This window comes from Ailuropoda melanoleuca, chromosome 10 (assembly GCF_002007445.2).
Source record: "Ailuropoda melanoleuca isolate Jingjing chromosome 10, ASM200744v2, whole genome shotgun sequence".
NCBI classification, from domain to species: Eukaryota; Metazoa; Chordata; class Mammalia; order Carnivora; family Ursidae; genus Ailuropoda; species Ailuropoda melanoleuca.
This window is the reverse complement of record NC_048227.1, coordinates 41,169,821-41,196,379: the sequence shown is the minus strand read 5'-3', so window position 1 is coordinate 41,196,379 and position 26,559 is coordinate 41,169,821. Positions and strand designations below refer to the sequence as shown.

The 26,559-nt window shown below is 47.2% G+C and overlaps 1 protein-coding gene across 1 annotated transcript in view; it reads left to right on the top strand.

The window, feature by feature from the left end:
- Window positions 1–26,559, top strand: part of GABRR2 (gamma-aminobutyric acid type A receptor subunit rho2) — a 37,894-nt gene extending 11,335 nt beyond the window's left edge. Inside the window, exons 3-9 of the mRNA XM_002922666.4 lie at window positions 15,178–15,245; window positions 16,780–17,003; window positions 17,758–17,840; window positions 18,039–18,179; window positions 21,243–21,395; window positions 22,388–22,584; window positions 25,166–26,559. Of these exons, the coding sequence (XP_002922712.3) occupies window positions 15,178–15,245; window positions 16,780–17,003; window positions 17,758–17,840; window positions 18,039–18,179; window positions 21,243–21,395; window positions 22,388–22,584; window positions 25,166–25,477 (1,178 nt within the window). The 3' untranslated portion in view covers window positions 25,478–26,559. The remainder of the gene's footprint in view (window positions 1–15,177; window positions 15,246–16,779; window positions 17,004–17,757; window positions 17,841–18,038; window positions 18,180–21,242; window positions 21,396–22,387; window positions 22,585–25,165) is intronic.

The following is a 26,559-nucleotide window of genomic DNA, read 5'->3' as shown; positions in this document are numbered from 1 at the left end:
CAAGAGTAAATGCAGCCCCTCTTCTCCCTGTTGGCTCCAGAGCATTCCACAGTCCAGCCCAGCTCACTGCTCTGTCTCCCCCTACCCCTAATTGTGACTCTTCCCCCCAGAATGCTCTCAGTCCCTGCACAACCCTGTTTCCACCTATGAGCATCTATCTGTCCACGTCGCCCCTGCCCCATGCTGTCCTGCTGTCCTGCTTCAACCAACAGCCTGTCCATGTCTAGAGCCCTGTTTCATACCTTTCTTCTAGCATGAGGCATCTCTCAGCTATTTTGAATGCTAGGACTTTCTGCTTTGCTTTTTTTTTTTTTTTTTAAGATTTTATTTACTTGAGAGAAAGAGTGAGAGAGAGAGAGAGGGCACACAAGCACAGGGAACAGCAGAGGGAGAGGGAGAAGCAGGCTCTCCGCTGAGCAGGGAGCCTGATGTGGGGCTCCATCCCAGGACCCTGGGATCATGACCTGACCCGGAGGCAGATGGTTAACCGACTGAGCCACCGAGGCGCCCCAGGACTTTCTGCTTTGAAATAATGCAGACTCATTCTTTCACTCGCAAGACCGTCCCTCCACTTCAGACACCAAATGCAAGTAGTGGGTTCCCAAGTCACCTGCCCATGTCTGACTTGGCTACAAAAACAGGAGTTCCTACAACCCCTTCTGCAGGTTCAGTAATGGGCTCTAGTGGCCCACAGGACTCAGGGAACTACTCGACTTGCTATTACTGATTTTTGTAAAGCGTATTGTAAGAGACACAGATGAGCAGCTAGAAGAAGAGGTCCGCAGGGCGAGAACTGAAAGGTCCTGAGCGCAGGCGCACTGTGTCGTGGCGCTGGGGTCTGCCACCTTCCCAGCATGGGGGTGTGCTTGCTCACCTGCAGGCTCACCGAACTCTGCCGTCGAGGGTTTTATAGAAGTTCGTTACACAAGCATCACTGATGACCACCTTGGCCATCGGTGATCATCTCAACCTCTGGTACCCCCTTCCCGGAGGCTGGGCAGTGGGGCTGCAGCTGGAAGTTCCAGCCCTCTACTCACGTACTTGGTCCCCCGGATACGCAGCCCCCATCCGGAAGCTACCTCCTCATTAGCATAAGCTCAGAGAAGCTCGGTGGGAGTCTGTTATGAATACAAAAGATATTCTTCTACCTTTATCCCTCAGGAAATTACAAAGGTGTTTAGAGCTCTGTGCCAGGGACCAGGGAAAAAGACCAAGTCTGTATTTCTTATATCTCAATACAATTGCTGTGTCACTTTGCAAGGTTACTGCCTAGTTACTTCTCTGGTTGGACTGTCTCTAATGTGATGCCTTCCTAAGGAAGTTTCTCAGGTAATTCTGAGGCTTTTCATCTGGATGATACTTTAGAACCACTCCCATATAAGACACCCTCTGTGTTTGGGGCACCCAGACCTGTGAGAGCCCCAGGGCTCTCCACGGGCTTGATTCTGCGGCCTCCTCCCTAGCAGGGATTCAACCCTGGACTTCTAAGCTGCAGGAGTCTGGCCACCAAGGCCTCAACGGCTACTCCTCTGCTCCAGTGAGGCCCGTGGAGCCAACTTAGGGCAAGGTCATGGCTCTCTTTGAAGCCGCGGCCTCCTGTTGGGTGCTTCTTGGACTTCCCTGGTTCGGCTTCCCTGTTCCCACATGGAGTGGTCTCACGCTTCACTGTTACGTCTGAGGTTGGGAAGCTGAAGTTAGGGAGAGAGTTGGCTTCTGGGGCTCCTGCAGCCTTTTCCTCCCAGGAGCTATCGCCCTTGGAAGAGACCCCCTCTGATCCTTCCTTAGTGTTCTTGGCGCTTCCCTTCTGGAGCACAAACCCTAACTTGCCTCCCATGCTATGCTCCTACCCCTGAAATTAATCTTTCCTTTCTGGTCTCTCCCCCACACAGCCCCTCCCCTGCAATCCCCTTGGGGCAATCTCACTCCATCCCTCACTTGACCCCACCTGAGAGCCCAGGTGAACAACAAGGTCACTGCGTTCCAAAAGGACAGGATGCTGGACCCCCCTCCAACAAGTCTGTTTGGGGATGTTACATTTAAGAAATTGTTAGATATCCAGTGGAGACCTCTTCTAATCTTTGACAACAACCAGGTCTTGGAGTTTGGGTCAGAGATGGGGCTCGGGGGGTGAGGAGAGTCAGCATGGGCTTTCAGGGGAGGGGTGGTTGTGGAAGGGGCTGCACATCTGCAAGGAAGAGCTTTGTCGCAGAGACCACAGAGGGAAGGGTTTCAACAAGGAGGCCTGGGCCCCAGGAAGACTCCTCGACTCAGCGAGGGTCAGGAGGGAAGGACAGGAAGGAGGTGGAGACAGCTGGTGGAGATCAGTAGCGGAGGAACTTGACCTCGAGAGGAAAGTGGCCGTTAGGGCATGGGGAAGTGTAAAATCTCATTTCGGAAGACTCATTAGAGGTCAGCCGTCCGTTCTCACACTTGAGTGTGGATCGGCATCACCTCAGTGCTTAGGAAAACCCAGACTCCCAGCCCCCCCAGAGCCTGTGACCCGGGAGCCCCGGGGTAGGAAGGGCTCCAGAACCGCGCTCCTGGTGAGGCTGTTGCCGCTGGCAGAGGTAGAGCCCCAACCTAGTCCAGCCTAGACCCTAAAGTCCTAACACCGAAAATCCTGCTTTAACAAAAGATCATAGACTGGGCAGCTTAAACAACAGAAGTTTATTTCTCACCATTCTGGAGGCTGGGAGTCTGAGATCAGGGCGCCACCGATGCGGTTTCTGACGAGAGTCCGTGTCCTGGTTTGCAGACCGCCACCTTCTCGCTGTGTCGTCGCGGGGTTAAGGGCAAGAGAAGCAAGCTCTCTTGTCTCTTCTTACAAGTCCTATTTGTGGACGTTCTACCCTCATGAACTACTCCCTTTTCGAAGGCCCCAACCTCCTAACACCATCACAGGGGAACTAGGCTTCTACATACGAATCCGGGGTGGGACGGGGGGTCAAAAACATTCAGTCCACAGCACCACCTCCTTCCTTGGGGCCTCTGCCCACCCAGCATCTGCGTGGGCCCTTGTGACCCTTCTCAGTGATGAAGATGTGAGGGGCGTCCCCAAGACAGTGAAGCAGAGTCAGTGGAGAAGGGCAAGGCTGCTCACAGGCAAACTCTTTTTCCCAAAGGGCAGGGGATCGAGGCTGCTTCCTCGGTGAATCGGCGGTGGAAAGGGTACCTTGTACTTACTGAGGTATCCCACGGACACGTTCTTCTCCGCTGACACTGCGGCAGCTGCCCCGATTCCAGATTCTCCCCCGTCCACCTAGGACACTCTCGTCTCTAAAAAAATAGTTTCTCGAGGTGAGCACTGTGTTAGTGTTCCGTAGGTCTCAAACAAATTACCACAAATTTAGAGACTTGAACCAGCACAGATCTTATGCTTCTGTTGTTCAGAAGTCCGAAATGGGTCTCACTGGGCTCAACTCACGGTGTCCGCGGGGTTGTGCTCCTCTCTGGAGCTTCCAGAAAGAATGTTTTCTTGCGCTTTGCTTTCTGGCTTCTAGAGGTTGCCGAGATTCCTTGGCTGCTGGCTTTTTTTCCTGTCTTTAAAGCGAAGCAGCATCTGGGTAAGTTCTTCAAACATTGCATCACTCCGAACTCTGTTTCTTTCTTCCACCTTTAAGGACCCTTGTGATTACAATGGGTCCACCTGGATAATCAAGGCTGCTTTTCCTATTTTAAGGTCAGCTGATCAGCATCCTTAGTTCTATCTGCTGCCATAATTCCCCTTTGCCTTGTGGTGCCTAACATATTCACGGGTTCTGCGGATTAGGATGTAAACATCTTGGGGGGGGCATTATTCTGCCTACCACAAACGTATGTAAGGTGAAGTGCTTAAATCTCGTATATAGCTCAAATTTTTACATATGTAAATATTTATCCTTGGAAACACTATCCAGAGCAAGATATAAAACACTTCCAGCTCCTCAAACGGCTCCCTCACATCCCCTCCCAGATGGTGTCTCCCAAGGGTAACCATTATGCTGACCTCTGTCACCACGAATTAGTTTTGCTCATTCTTGAGCTCCATATAAATGGAATCAAACAGCATATGACACCCTGTGAAGTGAACTTGTCCCTCCTTGGAACAGTACAACGGAGAGTTTTTTCATCATTTGAGCGCCAGTCTGTCTTTCCGAGGGAACCCAAGAACTTTGTGGATGTGGTCAGGGAGGGAGGCTGATGGCTCACTGCCTTGGCATAGCATGGGAGAAGGGGTGTGTGTGTGTGCGTGTGTGTGTGTGTTTGCTGACTTAGTGAGTTGATGCAGAATGCTGAAGTGACCAGCAGACCAGCACCGGCTTCAGCTCTGGACACAGCCCACTGGGTGGGAGGGTTTTGCTACTGGAGACGAAAAGCAGGACCCCGGATTTGCCAAAAGACCCGCGGAGTCTGTTGCATCTCAGTGGACACCAGGCCAGGGGTCGGTCCAGGCCACGTACTTCACGGCAGGGTGGATGCCAGCCAGCGTGGATGCCAGGGCCCTTTCCTCCTCTGTGCTGCAGGGTCACCTGAGGTGAGAGGAAATCTGAAACACTTTAAAAACCCGACTAGACTGAGCTGCTGTTAATTGATAACTGAAAAATTCTCACACTCTGAGGCATGATCTTTTGCAAGAAAGATCAAAGAAGCTGCTCTCTCCCCCATCTGAGAAGTGTGGGTTAATTGTCCACCTCACTGTCCTGCACCCCCAGACATTGTTCATACAGCCTGAAATGCCTTTCTTCCCTTCACTACCTGCTAGAAGTAACCACTGCTTCAAAGCCCAGCCCAAACACTGTCCCTATGGTGATACTTTCTCCGGTGCCCACTGTCAGAATTAATCAAAAGTTGTCTCTTTTGTGAAATTCTCTACAGTGCCCTTGGTTAGAATTAATTGAGCTTTCATCCTGTAGTATCTCCTAGATGCTTCTATTACCACTTTTGTGATGTGTCCTGAAACAGAAATCGTTGTCCCCCTTAGTGGATTTTTGTCACCTGGAGAAAGCAGCTGTGTCTTCTTGATCTCCCTACTCCCAACTGCACCCCCAGTGCACGGTGTAATGGACATGGGCAATGCAGGTGTGAATGAATGACCCAGGCAGTCGGCGAAGGTGTGGGGACACGAGGAATCTCTGCATAACGGCAGGTCTTGTTCAGAGTGAGCTGTGATGCCGATCTACGGAAGATTGTGACATCTAAAACATCGAAGTAAGAAGAGTAATGAAGAATCATTATTAAGGTCTTGTTTTTTGTTTCAATTAACATTACTACAAGTCTGAGAAAATTTCATTATAAAAAGAGGCTTTGGGAAGACTTTGAAAAGACAGTATCTTTGAAAAGATAGTGCCAGATGACAGAAGACATGAACAGATATTTCCACAGAGAAGACATACGGATGTCCAACACCACATGAAAAGATGCTTAGTATCACTCAGGGAAATGCAAATCGAAACTACAGTGAGTGTTACCTCACACCGGTCAGAACAGCTAAAATCAACAACACAAGAAACAAGTGTTGGTGAGGATGTGGGGAAAAAAAGGAACCCTGTGCACTGTGGACAGGAATGCAAACTGTAGAAAACACCACAGAGGTTCTGCAAAAAATTAAAAATAGAATTATCATATGCTCCAGTAATTCCATTACTAGGTATTTACCCCCCAAAAGTGAAAACACTAATTCAAAAAGATAAATGCACCCCTATGTTTATTGCAACATTATTTACAATAGCCAAATAATGGAAACAGCCCAAATGTCCACTGATAGATGAATGGATACAGATAGAATGGAGTATTACTGGGCCATAAAAAAGAATGAACTCTTGGCATTTGTAACAACATGGATGGAGCTAGAGAGTATAGAGCTCAGTGCAGTAAATCTGTCAGAGAAAGACAAATACCATATGATTTTACTTATATGTGAAAATTAAAAAAACAAATGAACAAAAGAAAAAAAGAGAAAAACCGAAAACAGACTCTTTTTTTTTTTTAAAGATTTTATTTATTTATTTGACAGAGATAGAGACAGCCAGCGAGAGAGGGAACACAAGCAGGGGGAGTGGGAGAGGAAGAAGCAGGCTCACAGCAGAGGAGCCTGATGTGGGGCTTGATTCCACAACGCCGGGATCACGCCCTGAGCCGAAGGCAGACGCTTAACCGCTGTGCCACCCAGGCGCCCCCAAAACAGACTCTTAACTCTAGAGAACAAACGGATGGTCACCAGAGGGGAGGTGGGTGGGGGGATGGGTGAGTAATCACCTGATGGGGGTTAAGAGGGCACTTATCCTGTTGAGCACTGAGTCATGAACGGAAGTGCCGAATCACTATACTGTACCCTGAAACTAATATAACACTGTATGTTAACTATACTGGAATTTAAAAATTGATTAATTAATTTTTAAAAAAGATACTGCCAGATGAGTCTGATTAATTTGCAGACCACAGCATTTCTTTTGACAAACCCTTGAGGTGTTCTTCTCTCACTTTAGCGTGGCCAGTTGTAACTCCTTAGTACCGGGAAGCATGCACCGCTCATAATTACCAGCCCTTCTTCAAGTGTGGCCCACAGAGCCTTTTCTGTTGTGCGGCTTCCCCGTTTCATTCTGTGGCACAGTCCGCTCACGCTGCTGGAGGTGAGTGGAGCGGCACTTGTGCTACGGCTCGGGCTAGGTGACAGTCCAGGACCCGAGTCTGGCTGAGTGAGCAGTTATGCTGGTGTGGCGGGTGGAACACCCAGCGCGCCTGTGATTTCCTTGGGGAGTCAGATCTGCAGCACTGCCCTTCAGTGACGACACCAGTGCCAAGAGGGTGGGGGCAATTCCTGCCCCACCCCCCGTGTGTATTAAGCCCTCTGCAGACCAGGCTCTCTGTGAGTAAGGCAGTGAGTAAGTTTCAGGCTCTACCTTCTAGGTAAGTGAGACAGGCCACGGTAACAATGACAGCGATGATATAAGTCTTCACAGAACGTCTCATATGCCAAAGCCTTACATGGGCATGCAACCCTCATGACAACTATGTGAGGTTGCTATATATTATACCTATTTTACAGATAAGGAAACTGAGGCACAGAGAATTTATGTATGCCCAAGGTCACACTGCTAGTAAATGATGGAGCCAAAATTCAGCTCCTGGCTAGCTAACATATGGATTTATTTTTTGACTTTTTGGCATCTCAGAGTCATTTGAAAATCTGTTTGTTTCCCAGAATAATGATAATCTTTCTGTCATACACACACGCACGCGCGCGCGCGCACACACACACACACACACACACACTTTTATATGTGATGTCAGGAGGGTTTCAGAATCCTTGCACCTGTCCCTAGGGCTCCATGGAGCTCAGGATAACTACCCCAGTCTCCTTGCATGGATCATCTCCACCCGAGGACATCAGTGGAGAATGACGAAACAGAGACATGAGCAAAGCAGTTCCAGGCAGCTGGGAGGTGGCATGAAGGATACCTAGGGAGGGCAAAGGAAGGAATGAAAGGCCAGGTGGGGGACCACAGGAACGGAGAAATGGCCCTGGAGCCTGTTCTCTCTTCTGGCCCCCATGAGGGCAAGGTGGTTTTCTTGGGCTTATCTTCCACTTTCTGATCTATCATTCCTACAGCAGAGGTTCCTCAGCCCACTGATGACCTAGTTGGAGAAGACGGGAGTGGGGGACTCAGGGGCCTGCTTCCTTAACCCGAGTTGGTAAATGAGCACTTTGTTCTCCACCAGTGGGACCAGAGAGCCTGCAATACCCCCCCACCCCTGCTCTGCTTCCACACTTCCAGAGGAACCTCATGCCGTTATCCTCAAGTCTTCCTGTCTATCGATATGCTTATTGCCCCACCCTCCTCTAATGCACGTGGGGCTGGGGGGGATGTTTCAGATGCTTTCTCCAGTGAAGATTTTGGAGGCTGACAAAGCAGAAAGACAACCCTCCTCCCCAGTGGTTGATGGGGGAAGTGGATGAGTGTTCTGGTAGGAAAGGAACAGGACACTGTGGGTTTCAGCAACCTCAATTAGGCGGTTGGGGAAATCCTCCTAGAAGAAAGGTGGGGTTTAAGCTGAGACTCTGGTCAATTTGACTAGATGGAGTAGTAATATCTTGTGTTTCAAATGGTGTTATGTCTATTGTTTCTTTCCTCTTTTTTTGAAATGCTTATTCAAGTCTTGCCTGTTTTTGTATTTGGTTGTCTGACTTTTTCTTAATGGGACTCTTAGGAATTATTTATATATTCTGCAAATGAGCTCTTTGCCAGTGGTGTTTTTTGATAAAGAGGAGTCTTGATTTCTTCACTGGAAAAAATGTTTTTAAGATTTTATTTATTTATTTGACAGAGCGCGAGCACAAGCAGGGGGAGCAGCAGAGGGAGAGGGGCAAGCAGGCTCCCTGTTGAGCAGGGAACCTGACTCAGGGCTCAGGGCTCCATCCCAGGACCCTGGGATCACGACCTGAGCCGAAGGCAGATGCTTAACTGACTGAGCCATCCAGGCGCCCCTCAATGAAAAATTTTTTATTGAATTGTAACACGTATACAGAAAAAATACACAAATCATAAGTGTACAGCCTAGTAAATTCTCAGAGAGTGAGCACTTTCATTAATGAGCACCTCGATCAAAAACAGTATTTCCAGAAGTCTCCTCTCCCTGTCATTATCCTTCCATCATGGACAACCATTATTCCATCTTCTAACACCAAATACTCGTTTTGCTAGGTAATCTTAATTTCAATATAAATCTGTCATCTTTTCTTATGGTTGGTGCTTTTTGTGTCCCGATATTGCTCTCCTGAGATAAGACTATATTCCCCTCTGTTACCTTCTGGAGCTTGTTGTTTGACTTTTCACATTTGGACCTATAATCCATTTGGGGTTATTATGCATATTGTGTGATTTGCGTAAGAATTGCCAATTGTCCCAGCATTAGTTATTAAAGACACTATTCCTTCTCCAATGATCTGTAGTGATATCTTTATAATAAGTCAGTGTCCTTAAATGTGTGTGTCTGTTTTTGGACTCTCTGTTCCATTTGTCAATGTGTCCATTTTTATGCCAATCCTTCACTTCTTGTTTACTGTATTTCTATAAAAAGTTTTGATATCTGAGGATGCCTGATCGGTTAAGCATCTGCCTTCGGCTCGGGCCTGGCTCGTGATCTCAGGGTCCTGGGATTGAGTCCTGCATCAGGTGCTCCTCCTTCTCCCCACTTTGTGCTCTCTCTCAAATAAATAAATAAAATCTAAAATCAATCAATCAATCTTGATATCTGGTAGAGCACATCCTCCCACCCTGTTTTTCTTCAAGATGGACGGCTTTGAATTTCCTAATAATCATTTGTCAAATTCCATAAGAAAACCTAATGAGATCTTGATTAGAATTGCACTGAGTCTATAAATCAATACGGGATCTTTCAGATTTTTACAATATTGAATCGTCCAATCCAGAAACATGATCTATTTTCCCATTTATTTAGGACTTTAATTTCTTTTAATAATATTTCATAGTTTACTTTATGGAGGACATCCAGATATTCTGTTAGATTTATTTTAGGTACTTATTCCTAGGCATTTTTGATGCTATCATTAAAGGCATTTTAGAGCAAAATGCCTTTTTCTAACTTTGATTTTTGTATGTTGACTCTGTATTCAACATCCTTATTAAAATCTCTTATTAATGCCATAGTTTTTCTGCTAATTAAAAAATTATATACCCAGGGGCACCTGGGTGGCTCAGTCGTTGAGCATCTGCCTTCAGCTCAGGGCGTGATTCTGGAGTCCCGGGATTGAGCCCCACATCAGGCTCCTCCGCTATGAGCCTGCTTCTTCCTCTCCCACTCCTCCTGCTTGTGTTCCCTCGCTCACTGGCTGTCTCTATCTCTGTCAAATGAATAAATAAAATCTTTAAAAAAAATTATATACCCAATCTTATACAAATACTAGTATTTTTCTTTTTTTCCAGTTGTCATAACTTTTTCTCATTTCTTTCCTTATTGTACTATCTAGTCCTTTCAAAACAATATTGAAAAGAAGTGGCATTTACAGGCATTCTCAATATTAAAGGAAATCTAACAACACTTTACCATTAAATACGATATTTACTTGGGTGCCTGAGTGGCTCAGTTGTTTAGGTGTGCACCTCTTGATTTCAGCTCAGGTCATGATCTCAAGGTTGTGAGATCCAGCCCTGTGCTCAGCGCATAGTCTGCTTGTCCCTCTCTCTGTGCTCCTCTTCCCCATCCCCCCAGCTCATGTCCTCTCTCTCACAAATAAATACATAAAATCTTTAAAAATAAATAAGTATGGTATTTACTGTAGCTATTTTTTTAGTAGCTATCACTTTTCAAATTAAGGAAGCTCCTTTTTATTTCTCTGTGCTTGAAAAGAATCATAAATGGACACTGATTTCATCCTAAACCTTTGCTAGAATTTGCTGGTGAAGGCATCTGGACCTATCATTTTCTTTGTGGGAAAATTTAAAGACTCAATTTTTTAAAAATAGTTATAAGACTTTTCAGGTTTTTGTATTTCTCCTTTTATCAGTGTTGATTGATATGTTGAATATCCCTGGGAATTTGTTCATGTCATCTAAATTTTAAAGGTAATTGGCAAAAAAGTTGTTCATAATAACATCTTTTAATCTTTTTTATGTTTGTAGTACGTACAGTGATGCCTTTTTCATTCCTGATAATGGCTACTTTTGCTTTCCTTTTTGAAAGATCAATCTTGTTAGAGTTTTATCCGTTTTATCAGTCCTTTCAAAGAACCAATATCTGGCTTTAATTATACTTCCAGTTGTATGTTTGTTTTCTATTTCAATGCTTTCTGTTCTTACCTCTCTTATTTCCTTGTATTTTAATTTGCTGTTCTTTTCCTAACTTCTAAAGATGGATGCTTAGCTCATTGAATCTAAGCTTTTCTCCCTTTCTGAAATGATGGTTAGGGTTATAAATTTCCCTATAAGAAACACTTGGCCTGCATTCCATGAGTTTTGATGTGTAGTCTTTTTTAAATCATTTTGTTAAAATTTTCCAGTTTTCATTATGATGTCTTCATTGACTCATGAGTTTTTCCAGAAGTATATTGCTGAATTTGCAAATGCATGGAGACTTTCTAGTTATATGTTTGTTGTTAATTTCTAATGTTCATTGAGTTCACAGTTATATCAATTGCAGTCCTTAAAAATTTGTCGAAATTGCTCTTCAGCACTGTATATGGTGAATTCTTGTAGATGTTCAACGAGTGCTTGAAATGAATTTTTATTAGTTTTTGCACTCATTGTCCTAAACATGTCCGTTATGTCAAGTTTGTTCATTTGTTTTCATCTTATATGTCCTTACTGGGATTTTTTTTGCCTACCTATTTTATAAATTCTGAGAAAGATGTATTAAAATCTCCCACTATGAATATAAATTTGTCTGTTTCTCCTTCAGTTCTGTCCACTTTTGATTTTTACATTTTGAGGTTATGTCAGTAAATGTACACAAATTTATATTTATATTTTATTGGTGAATTGAGACATTTATTACTATGAAATGACCCCCTTTATCTCCTTTTGTCTATTTATTTGATATAATATAGCTACACCCATTTTCTTTTGGTTAGTATTTGCATGTGATGTTTTTTGCATCCTTTTATGTTCAACTTTCCTGTATCTTATATTTTCAGTGTGTCTCTTCAAACAGCATAAAGTTGGGTATTGTTTCTTGATCCAGTCTGACAAACTTTTACATTTCTGAATTATCAAGTTGGACAATATTTGTTTGTTAAATGGAACATACGGTCCATTTATATTTAGGAATAATTTACATGTTGGTTTTTAAATCTGTCATCCTACTCTGTCTTTGTTATTGTCCAACCAATTCTGCATTTTCTTTTTCTCTTTCCTTACTTGTTTTCTTGTGGATTGGTTACTTTTGGTTATTCCTATTTAGGCTTTCTTATTTTAGTTTTGAGCCTACGTACTCTGCCTATTTGTCTGTGGCTCCCCAGGAAACAACACGAACTCTTGGCCTATCATACTTGTGTGTTAATTAGCTACTTTAACTGTTCCCCAGACAACGCAAAGACCTCGCACTTTCACTCCATTTATATCCCTCCTCATTTAAATATTATCTTTGCCTGTATTTCTGTTTAGTTTTTCATCTCCACAATACATTATTAACACTGTTTCATATAGCCAGTGTTTACTTAGAATTATGCATATGTTTGCCATTTTTTTCTTTATTCAGTCTTGCATCTCCAGCTTTCCCTCTGGGATCACCTCAACCTTCCTTCGGCTTGAAAAACATCTTCATTTAGGGCAGGACACATGTTGGCCTATTCTCTGTTTTAGTTTAACTGAAAATTCTGTCTCACATTCATTCTTGGAGTCAGTGGGGAAGAAATGACATATATCTTAATTTACAAAATGGGTAAATTCCTAACATGTGCTTCTTAGGACCATGTGATGAGACATAATGGTAGAAAGGCTAGGAACCAAGGAAATCCTTGGCTACACTTGTATTTCCCTTATGCTGCCTTGAATTTGTCACCTCATTGGTTATACTGCCTGAAATCCCACCAGTGACTTCTATTTTTTTTACCAGATCCCTCAAAGCAGAAAAACCCACAGCGATGTGAGGAGGCCAAGGCATGAATGCTTACTTAGTTTAACTAGACTGTTTCCTTTCTAACACCCTGTGGGATCCAGTCCTACTCAAAACAGAAAATCGTTCAAGGAAGGAGGAGCAAGACTAGTAATTTGGAAGAATTTCTCCCAAAATCATGTTAGGAAGGCCTACAAAATAGAGAGCTCAGGGGAGCCTGGAAGCATTGGCCTTGGGCAGTGGGGCAGGTCAAGGACAAAGGTCAACTCCATTGCGCTCAGACCAAGGAGGACAGGGCACTGGTTCTGTTCAAACTTGAGGTGTGAGTCCCCAGAATGCAGTTTCAGAGGCTTCTGAACACACAGATTATTTACCTCCAACAACCCAGGTCTCCTGAGAACTTGACCTGCACTCCCACGTGGGCACGACCTCCAAAGAGCTGAAGCCACCCCTCACATGTGTTATCAAATTTCTCTTAGAAGGGCAGCCAGAGCTGTGGAGAGCGGGGCAGGCCCTGAGAACAGAGAGACACAGTTTCAGACTCAAAGCAAGCTGATATATTTTATCTTGAACATGTCCTTTGCCAAAACCAGCTTCTATTCAAACACTGTGCCCATTATCTGAAAACCAGGCTGCTGGGAGGTAGGTCCAAAGAAGGTGGTGGCTATATTGTTTTTTCCCTTTGGCTCTTGGAACAACTGGCTGTGGCAGATCACGTGGCACTTCAGAGAAAGGAAGGGAGGGGAAAGGAGAGCCGGTCATGTACAGCACACTCCGTGAGAGGCAGGGCTGTCAGAGTCAATAGCTCAGACTCTGGGCCATTTTAGCATCTCTGGCTAACAAAGGGTTCAGAGGATGAGGAAATTAACCAGCCCCATTTCCCCGATGGCTGTGCTGGGAGCACGCAGCCCCGGGAGGGGAGCAGGGTTCTAGGAGAGAACCCTGGTCAGGCTGCCTGCAGAACCCCCCTCATGCGGCAAGCCCCACTGGGGGAGAAAGGCAGATTAGTCAGCCCTCAGGAGGGGCCCTCCTCCCCACACTGAACATTCCACTTCTGGCACCTGCAAAGCAGCCCTGGAGCCTGGAATGAGAAGAGAACACAGCTGTTAGAGCAGGGCTTCTCATAGGCCCTGACCTAAGCCATCAGTTGAAAAAGATAGGAAAATAAAAAGATCAACTTAGACCCTGATAATGAGAGGGAAAAAGTGGAAATAGAAAATAAAGCATTGTACTCATTTGCTCACATATTTAAGAACACAGAAAATATCCATTAAATCCCTCTAATAATCAATAAAATGCTTCCATTCTATTGGGCTCAGTCAAAAAACGAATCTTTAATGGTGAGATTTTAAGTATTAGCAAGTATACAGGGGAGTTTTGTGGGGGAGTCTGTGAGCCCATCCAATGTCCTGGGCTGCCTCCATGAGGACCCCTGGCCCCCCAGTTTGGGCTGGAACTGAGGATTGAAACTTTTGGTTCCTACTCCATATCAGGGTCTCTGATCCTTCTTCCCTGTCCATGACCAAAATCTCGGTGCCTTCCAGACCTTCTCATTCCTAAGACCTGGACTCCCTCGGCCACCCTAAGGTTCTCCCTGCTCAGACCACAGTGGGTCAGCATGGCCTGGTCCTGCACTCCCTGGCTGGGGTTCAGAGGTTCAAGGTGCAGCGGAGCTGGCCTCTAGACAATGCCCTCTCCCCAGGAAACCCAGACCCGCTGCCACCTCTCTCAGAGACATTTTTTTTATCTATAATAGCATTTGTTAATATGCTTGACAACACAGGTTGTTGGTTTTCTCCATTCTAGGTTTAAAAAATATATTAAAATCTAAAAATCGTTTTATGGAAGTATACATACACAAAGTATTGTAAGCGGACAGCCCGTTATCACAAAGTGAATGCAACCATCATCTAGCCCAAGAAATAGAACAGGAAGCCACAGCTAAATCCACAGCTACAGATAGTTTTGGAAATCTTGCCACGGGGCAGATGGAATTGAGTATGAAGCTTCTGTGCTATGCACACTTCTACTCTTCTTCTGACACGTCCTGAAAGGGTTTAAAAATCTCGTACAGTATTGTCTTTGGCTGTGATCTAACTGCACGGAGACCCCCTCTCACTCCTGACTGAAGGCTTCCAGCAGGAAGGGTCCCAGTTACCTGTTAGGTACTCAGGAAGTATAGTTTGAGTGACTGAATGAATCCAGCCCTGGGCATGCAGGTGTCCCAGGCCCGGGTCCGAGGCTCTTCGGCCTCATCTGTCCTTTACAGATGTCATAGGAGGACAATGGACAGGGGTCCCTCATCAAACACTAGAGCATTATTCCCTCCACCCTACAGAGACAGCCCTGGGACACAGAAAGTAGTAATCCAGCTCATGGATTCATCCAACAAACATGGATTAAACATTCACGTTGGCCCAGGAAAGACACATAAGGCAGACACAGTCTCCGCCCTCAGGAACAAAGCTCGGGACCCATCATGTCAGGAAGTGGCAAGAAAACCCTCATAGAATTTGAATTACTGCTTCACCCTGCCGCAGTCAGGCTGTCCCCAGGACGGGGGCTGGGGCTGCTGACCCAGTGGTAGAGAGAAATGTGCCTTCACCAGCTGCCTTTGCCCTTCTGCAGGCCCTGCTATCCCGGTGGGTGTGGACGTGCAGGTGGAGAGCCTGGACAGCATCTCGGAGGTGGACATGGTACGCAGTGCCCTCGGCGGGGCAGCCTGGGGTGTGGGGCTCCGAGGTTAAGGGCCTGTGAGCACCTGTGGCTGCTCGGTGGCATGGGTGCAGGCTGTGCCTCAGTGGGCAGAGCCAGGGCTGCAGGGGATAAAACTGTGACCTGGAAGGTGGCTCAGATGCAGTGAAACCTAGTGCGGGGGTTCTCAGCCTGATAGGTAAAAGTAACTCGGGGAGTTGGTTAAATGCAGATTCCTGGGCCTCACCAGACACCTCCTGAATCAGTCTCTGGGAGTGAGGCCCAGCCCCTTACATTCTGGACACACCCCTCACGTGACAGGACTGGTCAGATGAACCCCACTTGGAGGATCACGGGAGGTAGGCATTTTCAGACGGAAATTCTGCCATTCTCTGCTCTCCAGCGCCTGCCTTGAGCGTGGCTCCTCTACGCCTTCCTTGGCAGTGCGCACCAAGATTGGGGGTACGGGAAGGCTTTTGAAGAAGCCTTGTTTCAGCTGAGACCTGAAGGATAGATAAGAAGGAGACAGCGTGGGGAGGGCCAGGGCAAGAGCAGGGAAAGGGCCCTGGAGGCAGAAGAAAGAGGAGGTTTATAAACACAAACTGAGACAGTGGAGCACAAAATGAGGAAGGGGTGGGGGTGCTCGCCTCCACGGGCGACCCTGCAGGACAGCCAGGAGCAGTAGAGGTGGGCTGGTAAAGCAGAAGCGGGCCTTACGCTCTGAGACCACACCACCACCAGGCCTCCTTCACCCCCGCTCCCAGGTGAGGATGTCTGGGGCACTCGTTTACTTATCCACACGTGTAACTTAGCACTCACGTCTTCGGGCTGTGGCAGAAGTGCCAGCCTCTTGGTGTAAGGCATCAGTGACGCAGGCGAGGAGACACCGTCTACCAGAAGGAGCTTTCAGGCTGAAACTATAGCAGAGACGCAGCTGCCCATGCCTCCTTGCATTCACTTCCCCACTCCCCCGTTTTTTCATCCTGCAAATATTTATTGAGCACCTACTGCGTGCCTTGCCAGGTACCGAGTTAGGGCCTGGGGATTCAATGGCACGCTGGACACCATTCTGCCTCCAAAGATTCTGCAAGACCCATGATAGAAACTCTCTTAAGTGGGACACGTGGCAGTACAGGTGTCTCCCAGTGTCCACTCACCGGGAGCTGAGTGCTTAGCCCACAGGCAAGGAGCCCTGTGTGCACAAGTCTGGGGGAGAGAGAGCCCGACACCGGGGATGCAGGATGCCGCCCCGCTGGCCCCCGTGCCCGGCTGTCCGCCTCAAAGCCACAGGTCTCATTGGAGGGGCTGTTCACTGTCCTGGGCCCCCCCTCAGGCTGCACGACAGCGAGCCATTCTCTTTCCTACTGTAGCAGCACCACGGAGGCGGGCAGCCCCCGTCCTGCGGGGCTGCGCACTGTTGCCTCCGACCTTGGAGGCCGAGCCTCAGGCGTCTGCTGCTTTGGCTGATGACAGGTTGACGGTAAGAAAGGAAGCTTTCTAAGCACTTCTGTCTGGCGTCACCTCGGGCTCCCACAGGACTTCACCATGACCCTGTACCTGCGGCATTACTGGAAGGATGAGAGGCTGGCCTTTCCCAGCACCAGCAACAAGAGCATGACCTTCGACGGCCGGCTGGTAAAGAAGATCTGGGTCCCCGACGTCTTCTTTGTTCACTCCAAAAGGTCGTTCACCCACGACACCACCACGGACAACATCATGCTGAGGGTGTATCCAGACGGGCATGTGCTATACAGCATGAGGTAACCGTCCACGGGTCCAGCGCCACTCTAATATGTACGGTCAGGCTCTTAGGCCCTGACGCATTTGTCACCGTGGTTGGGCCTGTGGGCTATACGAACGAGGCGAGCCTTCGGATGTCTGCTCGAACTCCCTGAAGAAGAAATGGTCACCCTAGTAGCCAGCGACTTCCCAGTCACTGGGGAGCTTAAGCTCAGGTTAGGAGACTAGTTAGGCCTGAGGGAGTTGAGGGAGTCAATGACCTTCTATGCGCCTTCTACCGCGGAGAGCCTATGATTCTAGTTTATTGGTAATAAAGATTTAAAAAGGCAACAAGAGCTACTGTTTATTGACAGCTATTGCAGACTGGCTTCTGGGCAAACGAGTGACTGTGCAAGCTTATCCCACAGCTTCTGGGCCTGATTGTACGGTTTACCAGAACTCGACGCCAATAGCCTTGGGGTGGGGGTGGGTGGGTGGGGGAGGCCATAACCTCCCAGACAGCTCTGGGGGAGACAGCCCACTGGCTGAGGGCCACACGCAGAGAAGGGTGCAGGTGTGCACCCCTGACTGCCAACACCCTCAGCGGCTGGGGCCCCACAGAGCACTGATAACACGTCCTGCAGAAGACGGGACTCTAGAAGTCAGGGTCCCGCAGCCTTCTGAAGTAGGTGTGAGAAGGCAGCTGCTCCTGGTCATGTCGGTGTTCTTACCCTGGGCGGGCATAGGAGCCAAGAACTCACGGCACGAGCCAACACGCTTGTTTGGGTTGCCTAGGATTACGGTCACTGCCATGTGCAACATGGACTTCAGCCACTTTCCCCTGGACTCCCAGACCTGCTCTTTGGAGCTGGAAAGCTGTAAGTATCAGCGTTCCTCGTGACAAATCTGCACCTTGTGCCCGCTCCAATCTTTGTGCCATTTTAGTAACCGTGCGACTGAGTGCTGCCTGCCACTGTTAAGGCCTGTTTACTCTGAGGCTCGTGTAGGATTCCCCTGTGGCTTCGGCCACCTCAGAAGCAAAGGAGTCGAATTAACCTATTTTCCTCTCCCCAAAGATGCATATACAGACGAAGATCTGATGCTGTACTGGAAGAATGGCGACGAGTCCCTGAGAACCGATGAGAAGGTCTCCCTGTCCCAGTTTCTGATTCAGGAATTTCACACCACTTCCAGACTGGCCTTCTACAGCAGCACTGGTAGCTAGCGTCTGCCATGGTCTGATTTGAATGTGGAAGAAAATACGTTAGAATCCTCCAGCCTTGAACTTTTCCCCTGCCAGTGAAAATGAATTTGTATTCCTCAGTAATGCATAGTTCTGCAAAACATGAGCCACACTTAGAAACAGAAGTTTAAAAAGTTGCTGCCCTCTGAAATCCGATGCCCGAGGCAACCACTCCTAAGAATTTAGCACACACCCTGTGAACATCTCGCTTTAGTGATGTAATTGTACAGAAGTGGGGTCCTGTTTTATATGCTATCCTGTAATCTGATTTGTTTGGCTTAATGACATGGACAACAGCTTTCCGAGGAAATGTATCTATTACTTATATTTAGATCTATAGATTTATTTATTATTTACTTACTTACTTTAGTGGGAGGAGGGGCAGAGGGAGAGGGAGAATCCCAAGCAGACTTCCTGCTGAGCACGGAGCCTGACGTGGGGCTCCATCTCACAACCCTGAGATCATGACCTGAGCCGAAACAAGAGTCGGACACTTCACCGACTGAGCCCCCCAGGTGCCCCTATAGATCTATTTTTAATGTTTAGCATAGCTCATCCTGGACCCTGGGCCGTGTCTGAGGTTTTGAGAGGATGCACTTGTCAGTCCTCTAATCTCACCATTAGCTCTTGCCGTCATTTCCAAGGACCGTCATAATAAACACAAACTGGGGGCCCCAAACAACAGGACTATAATTGCCCACAGTCCTGGAGGCCAGAAGTCTGTGGGCCATGCTGCCCGCCTCAGCTGTAGGGAGGAACCCTTCCTCGTCTCTTACTAGTTTCTGCTGGGTGTGCGTTGCTCTAATGCCCGCCTCTGTCATCACGTGTCCCGCTCTGTGTCTTCCCAAGCTGCTGTTTCTGTGTATCTGTGTCCACAGCATTTCCCTCCTCCGTAAGGCTACCGGCCCACCCCAATCCAATAAGACCTCCTCTCATCTTGATTCCATGTGCAAAACCCTATTTCTAAATAGGGTCACATTCACGGAAACTGGGAGTTAAGACTTCAGCATATCTTTCTGAGGGACACAGTTCACTCCATGACAGTCCTGCAGTAGCCACAGGACCCTAAGGGCTTCTCACTTCATTAGCCCTTGTCCATATGCTGAGAAGCCCAGGCCCTTCTGTGCCGAGGTTTTGTGTCACTGTCTGTCCCTGCATGGCCACTGTCTATCTCCCTATTCCCCTGCCGCCACGCACACCCTTCTGTCCCCAACATCAAACACCCTCTGAAAAAGACCGAGCCTCAGTCCAGGGGGTATTAACGTCTGGACAGCCCAAGCCAGCTTCACTTTACGCCCACAGGGCTTGTCCTCATCCCTCTCTTCCCTTCTCCGCTGGTATGTATTGCCACACGAATTTTTTCCCTCATCTCTTCTTGGCAAGTTCAAACCCACTCTCTTTCTAAAACCATTGTTAAGAATGTCTTACATAACTTTTTACTATGTGGCACTGTTTTGGGTGCTTTATATGAATTAACTAATTTCTACCCAACAAACCTATGGTGTCGGTATTATTATCCCCGATTTACAGATGAGAAGACTGAGACTCAGAAGGCTTAAGCTGCTCACTGAAGTTGCACAGCTAGTAAGGGCCCAGACAATCTGCCTTAGTCACTATTTGTACTCCTCTTAGATGTCTTCTGTACTGAAATAGAAGCTTGTTTGTTTGTTTGTCTTGTCCCCACTCCTTTCTGGAGTCCAGATTAAAATGCGTCTTACTCTCCCAATATTTACTATGTACCAACAAACAGGTTTATCATCCCCCTGCACACACACAAACACAGGGGCTGCGATCTCACCACAGAGTGCTCTGTTTGGAACTCAGAGTGTACATTTTTAAAGCTCTTTGTTCCTTCCTACTGTTTCCAAGGCAACTCTCCCTGGTTTTCTTAGAAGGAAAGGACAGTGGAATAGTCCTTAACAGAATGAAGGCAACACTCAGCCCTTCCAGAAAGACCCTGTACAAACCTAAGGACAATACAATTTGCTTCATGGGTGCCAATTTAAGTAGGGAAGATAAAGCTGACACAAAGGGGCAAAGGTTGTGGGGTGCATAAATGATCAGGAGTTTCTGTCATATCTGAAGATCACTTTTTATTTACCCACTCCACTAAAAGCACTTAGCTCATTCAAACAACCAAGGAACTTACAGAGTAACCGTGTGTCAAGCCTGTCCGGACCCATTCTATTGTTCCAGCCCTTCCCTATTGATCCAGCCTCCCCTTACCTGACTCAGTAGTAACTTTCCACACCAGCCAGGTAGCCTTTGGTCCCTCAGCAGCGTTTTTCTGGCGGCAGCCTGTGGTCCTTCTGCATCCAAACCAGCAGGAGAGTATGTCTGACAAGCGGATTTCTGAGCCCCATTGCAAGCTACTGAGTCAGTATCCCAGGCTGGGCTGAGATGGGAGCGGGGTGGCTGTGTGCACACAGTTGCAGTCTAATTTTGACATTTATACTGTCCTTGACACCATCTTTGGTCCCAGTGATTGGGTATCGATCTTGTGGGTCATTTGACACCTTACCATTTTAGCCCTTGTTTACAACCATCCATCTCGTGACATATGTGGAGACAGGCTGAGCTGACCAATCTACAACAAAGGGGACAGTGACAAGAGCCCAACTCTGCTGGCTCCTGCCTCAGTAGCATTGGCTTCAACAAAATAGAACCAGTTCCACTTCTTAGCCTCCTGAGCAGTGAGTCCTCAGGAAAATACGGTTGTGGGTCTCAAATAACAAATACCAAACAAGCAACTAAACCTAGCCCTCTCTTTCTACATTTCCCCGAAATGTTAGGGGACGAAAAGAGCAGTTAGGTAATATTGAATAAAACAGTACGTGTATTAGATACTGGCAAGATACTTTTTGATGGGAGAGAGGGCTTAGACATTAGAAAGGAGATGTATTATAGTAAGTCAAGTGATCATTAACTTTCTCCTGAAGATGAGAGCAATGTGGGGGGAAGAGAAAGGGCTCCCAGGGAAAGAATTTGTTTTTGCCTCTCAAAGGGAACCTCACTGGCTTCTTCCCGTGTCCCCCAGGCTGGTACAACCGTCTGTACATTAACTTCACGTTGCGACGCCATATCTTCTTCTTCTTGCTCCAAACCTATTTTCCTGCCACCCTGATGGTCATGCTGTCCTGGGTGTCCTTCTGGATCGACCGCAGAGCCGTGCCTGCCAGAGTTTCACTGGGTAAAAGCATGTGATGAGGTGTGGTAGGGTGGCTACTTTTTTCAGCTGGTCACTATAAAGAGTAAAGGTAAAATCATCACTCAGAGTTCTTAACTGATGGGTGTCAGAGTTAAAAGGAGCAAACTTTCCTCCCACTTGTTGCCTTCACCATTCACACGCTGCTCTCAGTTTCCTAGACTACTTCATGAAAACCACAGGGAGCTAAAACTATGTCAACTTTGCGCCAATCATTTCAGAAGAATAAAGCCTGTCTGGGGGATCGACTTCCCCACCATCAGTCTTAGAGCTCAGTAGTTTGATAACTAAGACAATTCTGCAAATGCCAAAACCTTATTCTGTAAATACAAAAATTGTGTTTGTTGGCCTTGTTTGGACAGACTGAGAGTTTGAAGGCAGGGCGGGATTAGGGGATTTGGAGGAAGGAGAGAGCTGTACTCCCTGGTTGTGGTTTTCGTTCTGGCAGCCCCGAAATTCCGGAGGGAACGTTTACAGCTCATCAGTCTATTTGGAGGAAATCAGCTTGGGCTCCAAGAAATGTGAGGGTTTAACCAGCAAGGCACGATGAAGAAGCTGGCATGACAGGCTTCCAGGAATTTCCACAGTCTTCAGAGACGTAATAAGCGTGGCTCAGTCGAGAGGGAATGAGGCCATTCCTTGCGGTGTGGGGAGTCTCCTTCAGAGGTGTCCTTCCGTCCCTGTTTCGAATTCCACGTCCGACCGGGTCCTTTGCGAGGCACTGCTGTTGCGGTCAGCTGCACCGCCCACACCCAGGCCCCCGGGGGGCTTCCGGGCAAAGGGGGCCAGCAGCAGCGAGCGGGCCAGGAGGGGCGCCGCCCGCTGCTTTGAGGAGCAGATCCGCCGCGGGGACGCTTCCATGCCAGGGGGGGTTCTCGGTGGGTTTCACGCAGGGAGAATGTAAAAGGGTGCTTCCACGACCTGTGGGGGGCAGTCTGAGCCCTCGTCGGCGGCTGACCTGACGCTGCACGTTGCAGGTATCACCACCGTGCTGACCATGTCCACCATCATCACGGGCGTGAACGCCTCCATGCCCCGCGTCTCCTACATCAAGGCGGTGGACATCTACCTCTGGGTCAGCTTCGTGTTCGTGTTCCTGTCGGTGCTGGAGTACGCCGCCGTCAACTACCTGACCACCGTGCAGGAGCGCAAGGAGCGCAAGCTGCGCGAGAAGGCGAGGAGATGCCCGCACGCGGTGTCGGCGTCGGAGCCCAGGCTCCGGGCTGCGAGGGGGCGGGACCGAGGGGGCGGGACCGAGGGGGCGGGACGAGAAGGGCGGTGTTTGCGCAAAATGGAGGAGGGTCGGCTTTAGCCCAGGTGCTAGCTTCTACCATCAAGGATCCCAGGAAACGGAAAGCCTTTGGACCACGACTAGGAACAGAAAGACTTGGGGTCTTGGGTCGAACTCTGCCATTTGAGCTGGGCCTCTGTGTCCTCATCTGTAAGGAAGGTAGAGCGGAACCCTCACCTCGCCTTCCTCCCGGGCGTGTTGTAAGGGTCACGTGACGTAATGCGTGCAAAGTTGTTTTGAAACTGTGGGGTTCTGGGCAGACGTAAAGTATCACAATTACAACTGGATATGTTTAGGAATGGGGTCTCCAGGTCCTATGACCAGACAAGGGGAGAGTCCTAGAATTAAAAACTCCTGGACTTATCCGTGCTCTGACCCAGTGAAAATTCCGCCACATACAACTTTAGCCTTTAGACTCATTGGAAATACTCTGCTATCCACACTGTACTGCCCTACACTAAGCTACGTTAGTTATGAGATAGAATACAAATGGGGAATTCAGGCGATGTGCCTGGGCCTTTGACACAGGGAGGGAAAGTCCATTCCATTCATATTCAGACTCTTACTAATCACAGTAAGAAAATGCCAACTTGTTGCCAAATCATCGGTCACCATTGCACTAATCAAAATGGGTGTTCACCTAGAATGTATAAAGATCAGGGGATATGAAAATCCCACATTTATGCACTTCTAGGCAACTGGTAGCTCCTTAACATAAGGGAGCTTTAAATTTTAGGAAAAGAGGATGTGTTGGCTTTTCAAAAAGTCTTTCAATGCCCATATTATGCCTAAATATATTATGTTAAATATATATGTGTGTATATATATGTGTGTGTATATATATTTATAAATATATTCTAAATATTCTACATACATTCCAAGTATATCTACACTGTCTCCAAATAGACTAGATTGTTGAAGAATTTATTTTTAAAATTCTATTCAAACCTTTTTTACTTTAGCATTTAAGTATTCATTCAAATTTTCAAGAATCTGCATATTGGTTATTGCCAAATGCTTTTGGATTATATTTAAACACTTGATTTATAATCCCATGAACTTTCCTGTATAGAGCTGTTGGAAAAACAGCAAGCCTTCACCTGACAAGTATGGGCCCATGAATTGTTAACTGGTGCCAGCTGGAAGCCCACTCTTTGCTGACTCAAACTGTAGGGCGAAGTGAAACCATTTCCTTCCTTCCAACTTATAATTTCTTATAAACATTTTCATACTTGCAGAAACAGTTGAAAAATAGAATAATGTACATCCATAGATTCTGCACGTACACCCAACATTGTTAACGTTTTGCCATTTTTGTATGAGCTCTTTCTCCATATAAATGTATTTTTGTCCGTGCAGTTGAACCATTTAAAAATACATTGCAGGCACCATGACCTTTTACGCTTAAATGTAATTCTTTAGAATAAGGACGCTCTCCTACATAATCATCTTTTGATTCACACACAAAGACGTGGAGACCCACAACTGGAATCAGAATGTGTGGGTTTATTATTTTTTTAAATATATTTTTAAAAGATTTTATTTATTTGAGAGAGCAGGGGAAGCAGCAGAGGGAAAGGAAAAGAGAGAGTCTCAAGCAGACTCTGAGCTGAGCTCGGAGCCTGACATGGGCTCAATCCCACAACTCTGAGACCGTGACCTGAGCCGAAATCAAGAGTCAGAGGTTTAACTGACTGAGACACCCAGGCGCCCCCAGGATGTGTGGGTTTAAAGTCCTGACTCTGACACTAGCTGTGTAATCTCAGGAGAATTGTATAGACTCACTGGGTCTCGTTTGTGCCTCCGCAAATGAGGGTGTTTAACCTCGCTGCATGGCAGAATCACCTGGGGAGCTTCAAATTAATTAGAGGTGTTTTTTGGGGGGCTCTATTTTTTTCTCATTTTTAAAAAATTTAAATTCAATTAATTTACATATATGTATTTCGGTTTCAGAGGTAGAGGTTGGTGATTCATCAGTCTTATATAACACCCAGTGCTCATTACATCACGTGCCCTCCTTAATGCCCATCACCCAGTTACCCCATCCCTCCACCCCCCACCCCTCCAGCAACCCTCAGTTTGTTTCCTGTGATTAAGAGTCTCTTGTGGTTTGTCTCCCTCTCTGATTTCACCTTGCTTTATTTTTTCCTCTCTTCCCCTATGATCCTCTGCTTTGTTTCTTAAATGCCACATATAAGTGAGATCATAAGATCGTTTCAAATTGATTAGTTTAGAGTGAAGCCGGGATGTGGCCTTTTCAAAGAGCTCCCTGGGTGATTCTAATATGCAGAGAATTCTAATATGTAGAGAATCACTGGACTGAGTGATCTCTGGAGATCCTTCTAGTTTTGCCTTTCTGTGGTTCTGAGTAGCTGTGGGGCTTTGCTCCGGGCCCAGGCCACCACCTCTGCCCTGCACAAGGCCTAAACATACCTTACACCTTCCTTGTGTTTGCTGCCCACAGTTCCCGTGCATGTGTGGAATGCTCCACTCAAGAACCATGATGCTGGATGGAAGCTACAGTGAGTCTGAGGCCAACAGCCTCGCCGGGTACCCGAGAAGCCATATTCTGACAGAAGAAGAAAGACAAGACAAAATAGTGGTCCACCTGGCTCTGAGCAGTGAGTCCAACTCCTCCAGGAAGAAGGGGCTTCTGAAGGGCCACATGGGGCTTCGCATCTTCCAGAACACCCATGCCATTGACAAATACTCCAGGTTGATATTTCCTGCCTCCTACATATTTTTCAACTTAATTTATTGGTCAGTGTTTTCCTAGGGGCCCCGAGGCTGTGCCTGGGAAAGGTTGTAGATATCTATGGGGCCTGGCCAGCCGTCTGCACATGGACCTGCTGACCACGCTCCCCTCACCAGTCGGAGCCGCAGCTCCTGGACCAGCATGGCAGCGCCCCCTCCCAGAGGGGGCCCTCCAGCTGCCCTTCCCCCGACCTCGTGGGTTTGCTCCTCATTAATGCTGTGTTCTGTGTCCTACTTCATGCCTCTTCGGGATTTCTGCTGTTCTTGGGTGTAAACAGGTTCACAAGAGCCCCCCTCCTATAAAAAATGACTCAAATGCCTCCTAGATATTCTGAGACCCTAATGGAGCCTAGAATTCAGTTGTTAAGGGACAAGGAAGAAGAAAGCGCAAGCTTAGGGGCTTTCTGGATAGGAGATGGGAAATAGGATTCAAAATAGGAATAAAAAATCTGTAAGCCCATACAACTAGATTAAGTGCCTACCTAGGAAGGAAAAAAAAGCTCAGATCCCAGATAGGAAACGATTTGACCTGGGTAAATCTGGCAACTCATGTGATTTTGCAATCCATTCAACCATTCATTGAGTACCCATCCTGTGCCAGGTCCTGTGGCAATGAACAAATAGAAGCCTCTATTCTTAGAGAACTTCTCTAAGCCTGCGCTCAATCTGTGTATGGCAGAGGGTACTTCCATTCTTTGCCCTCCCTCAGCCCCCACGTACCCCACAGATCCGTTCTGTTTGCAGGTGCTTTTACTCCTAGGTCTGTCTATAAAGCACTTAAGTCTCCTGTGAGACTCTCATGAAGCCAGCTTAATACTTCTCTCCTGGAATCTCCATGCAGGACAAGTCTAGCGCTGGGGAGGAGGCCAGGCACTTGAGAACTGGTGATAACAGAACTTGGTCTTGGGGAGGAAGGAGCCATGGGTCTTCTGTGGAAATGTGTTCCATTATTCCATCCTACCTCCCTTTCTGGGCTTCTCCCCCAGCAGACAGGTGTCCTTAATAGTCACTGTGTCCAAGCCCTGCCCCCACCCCTGGAACTCTCCCTAACCAGAAATGCCCTGCACCCTGGAATGATTTCTCCCTTCCACGAGGTAGGGATTT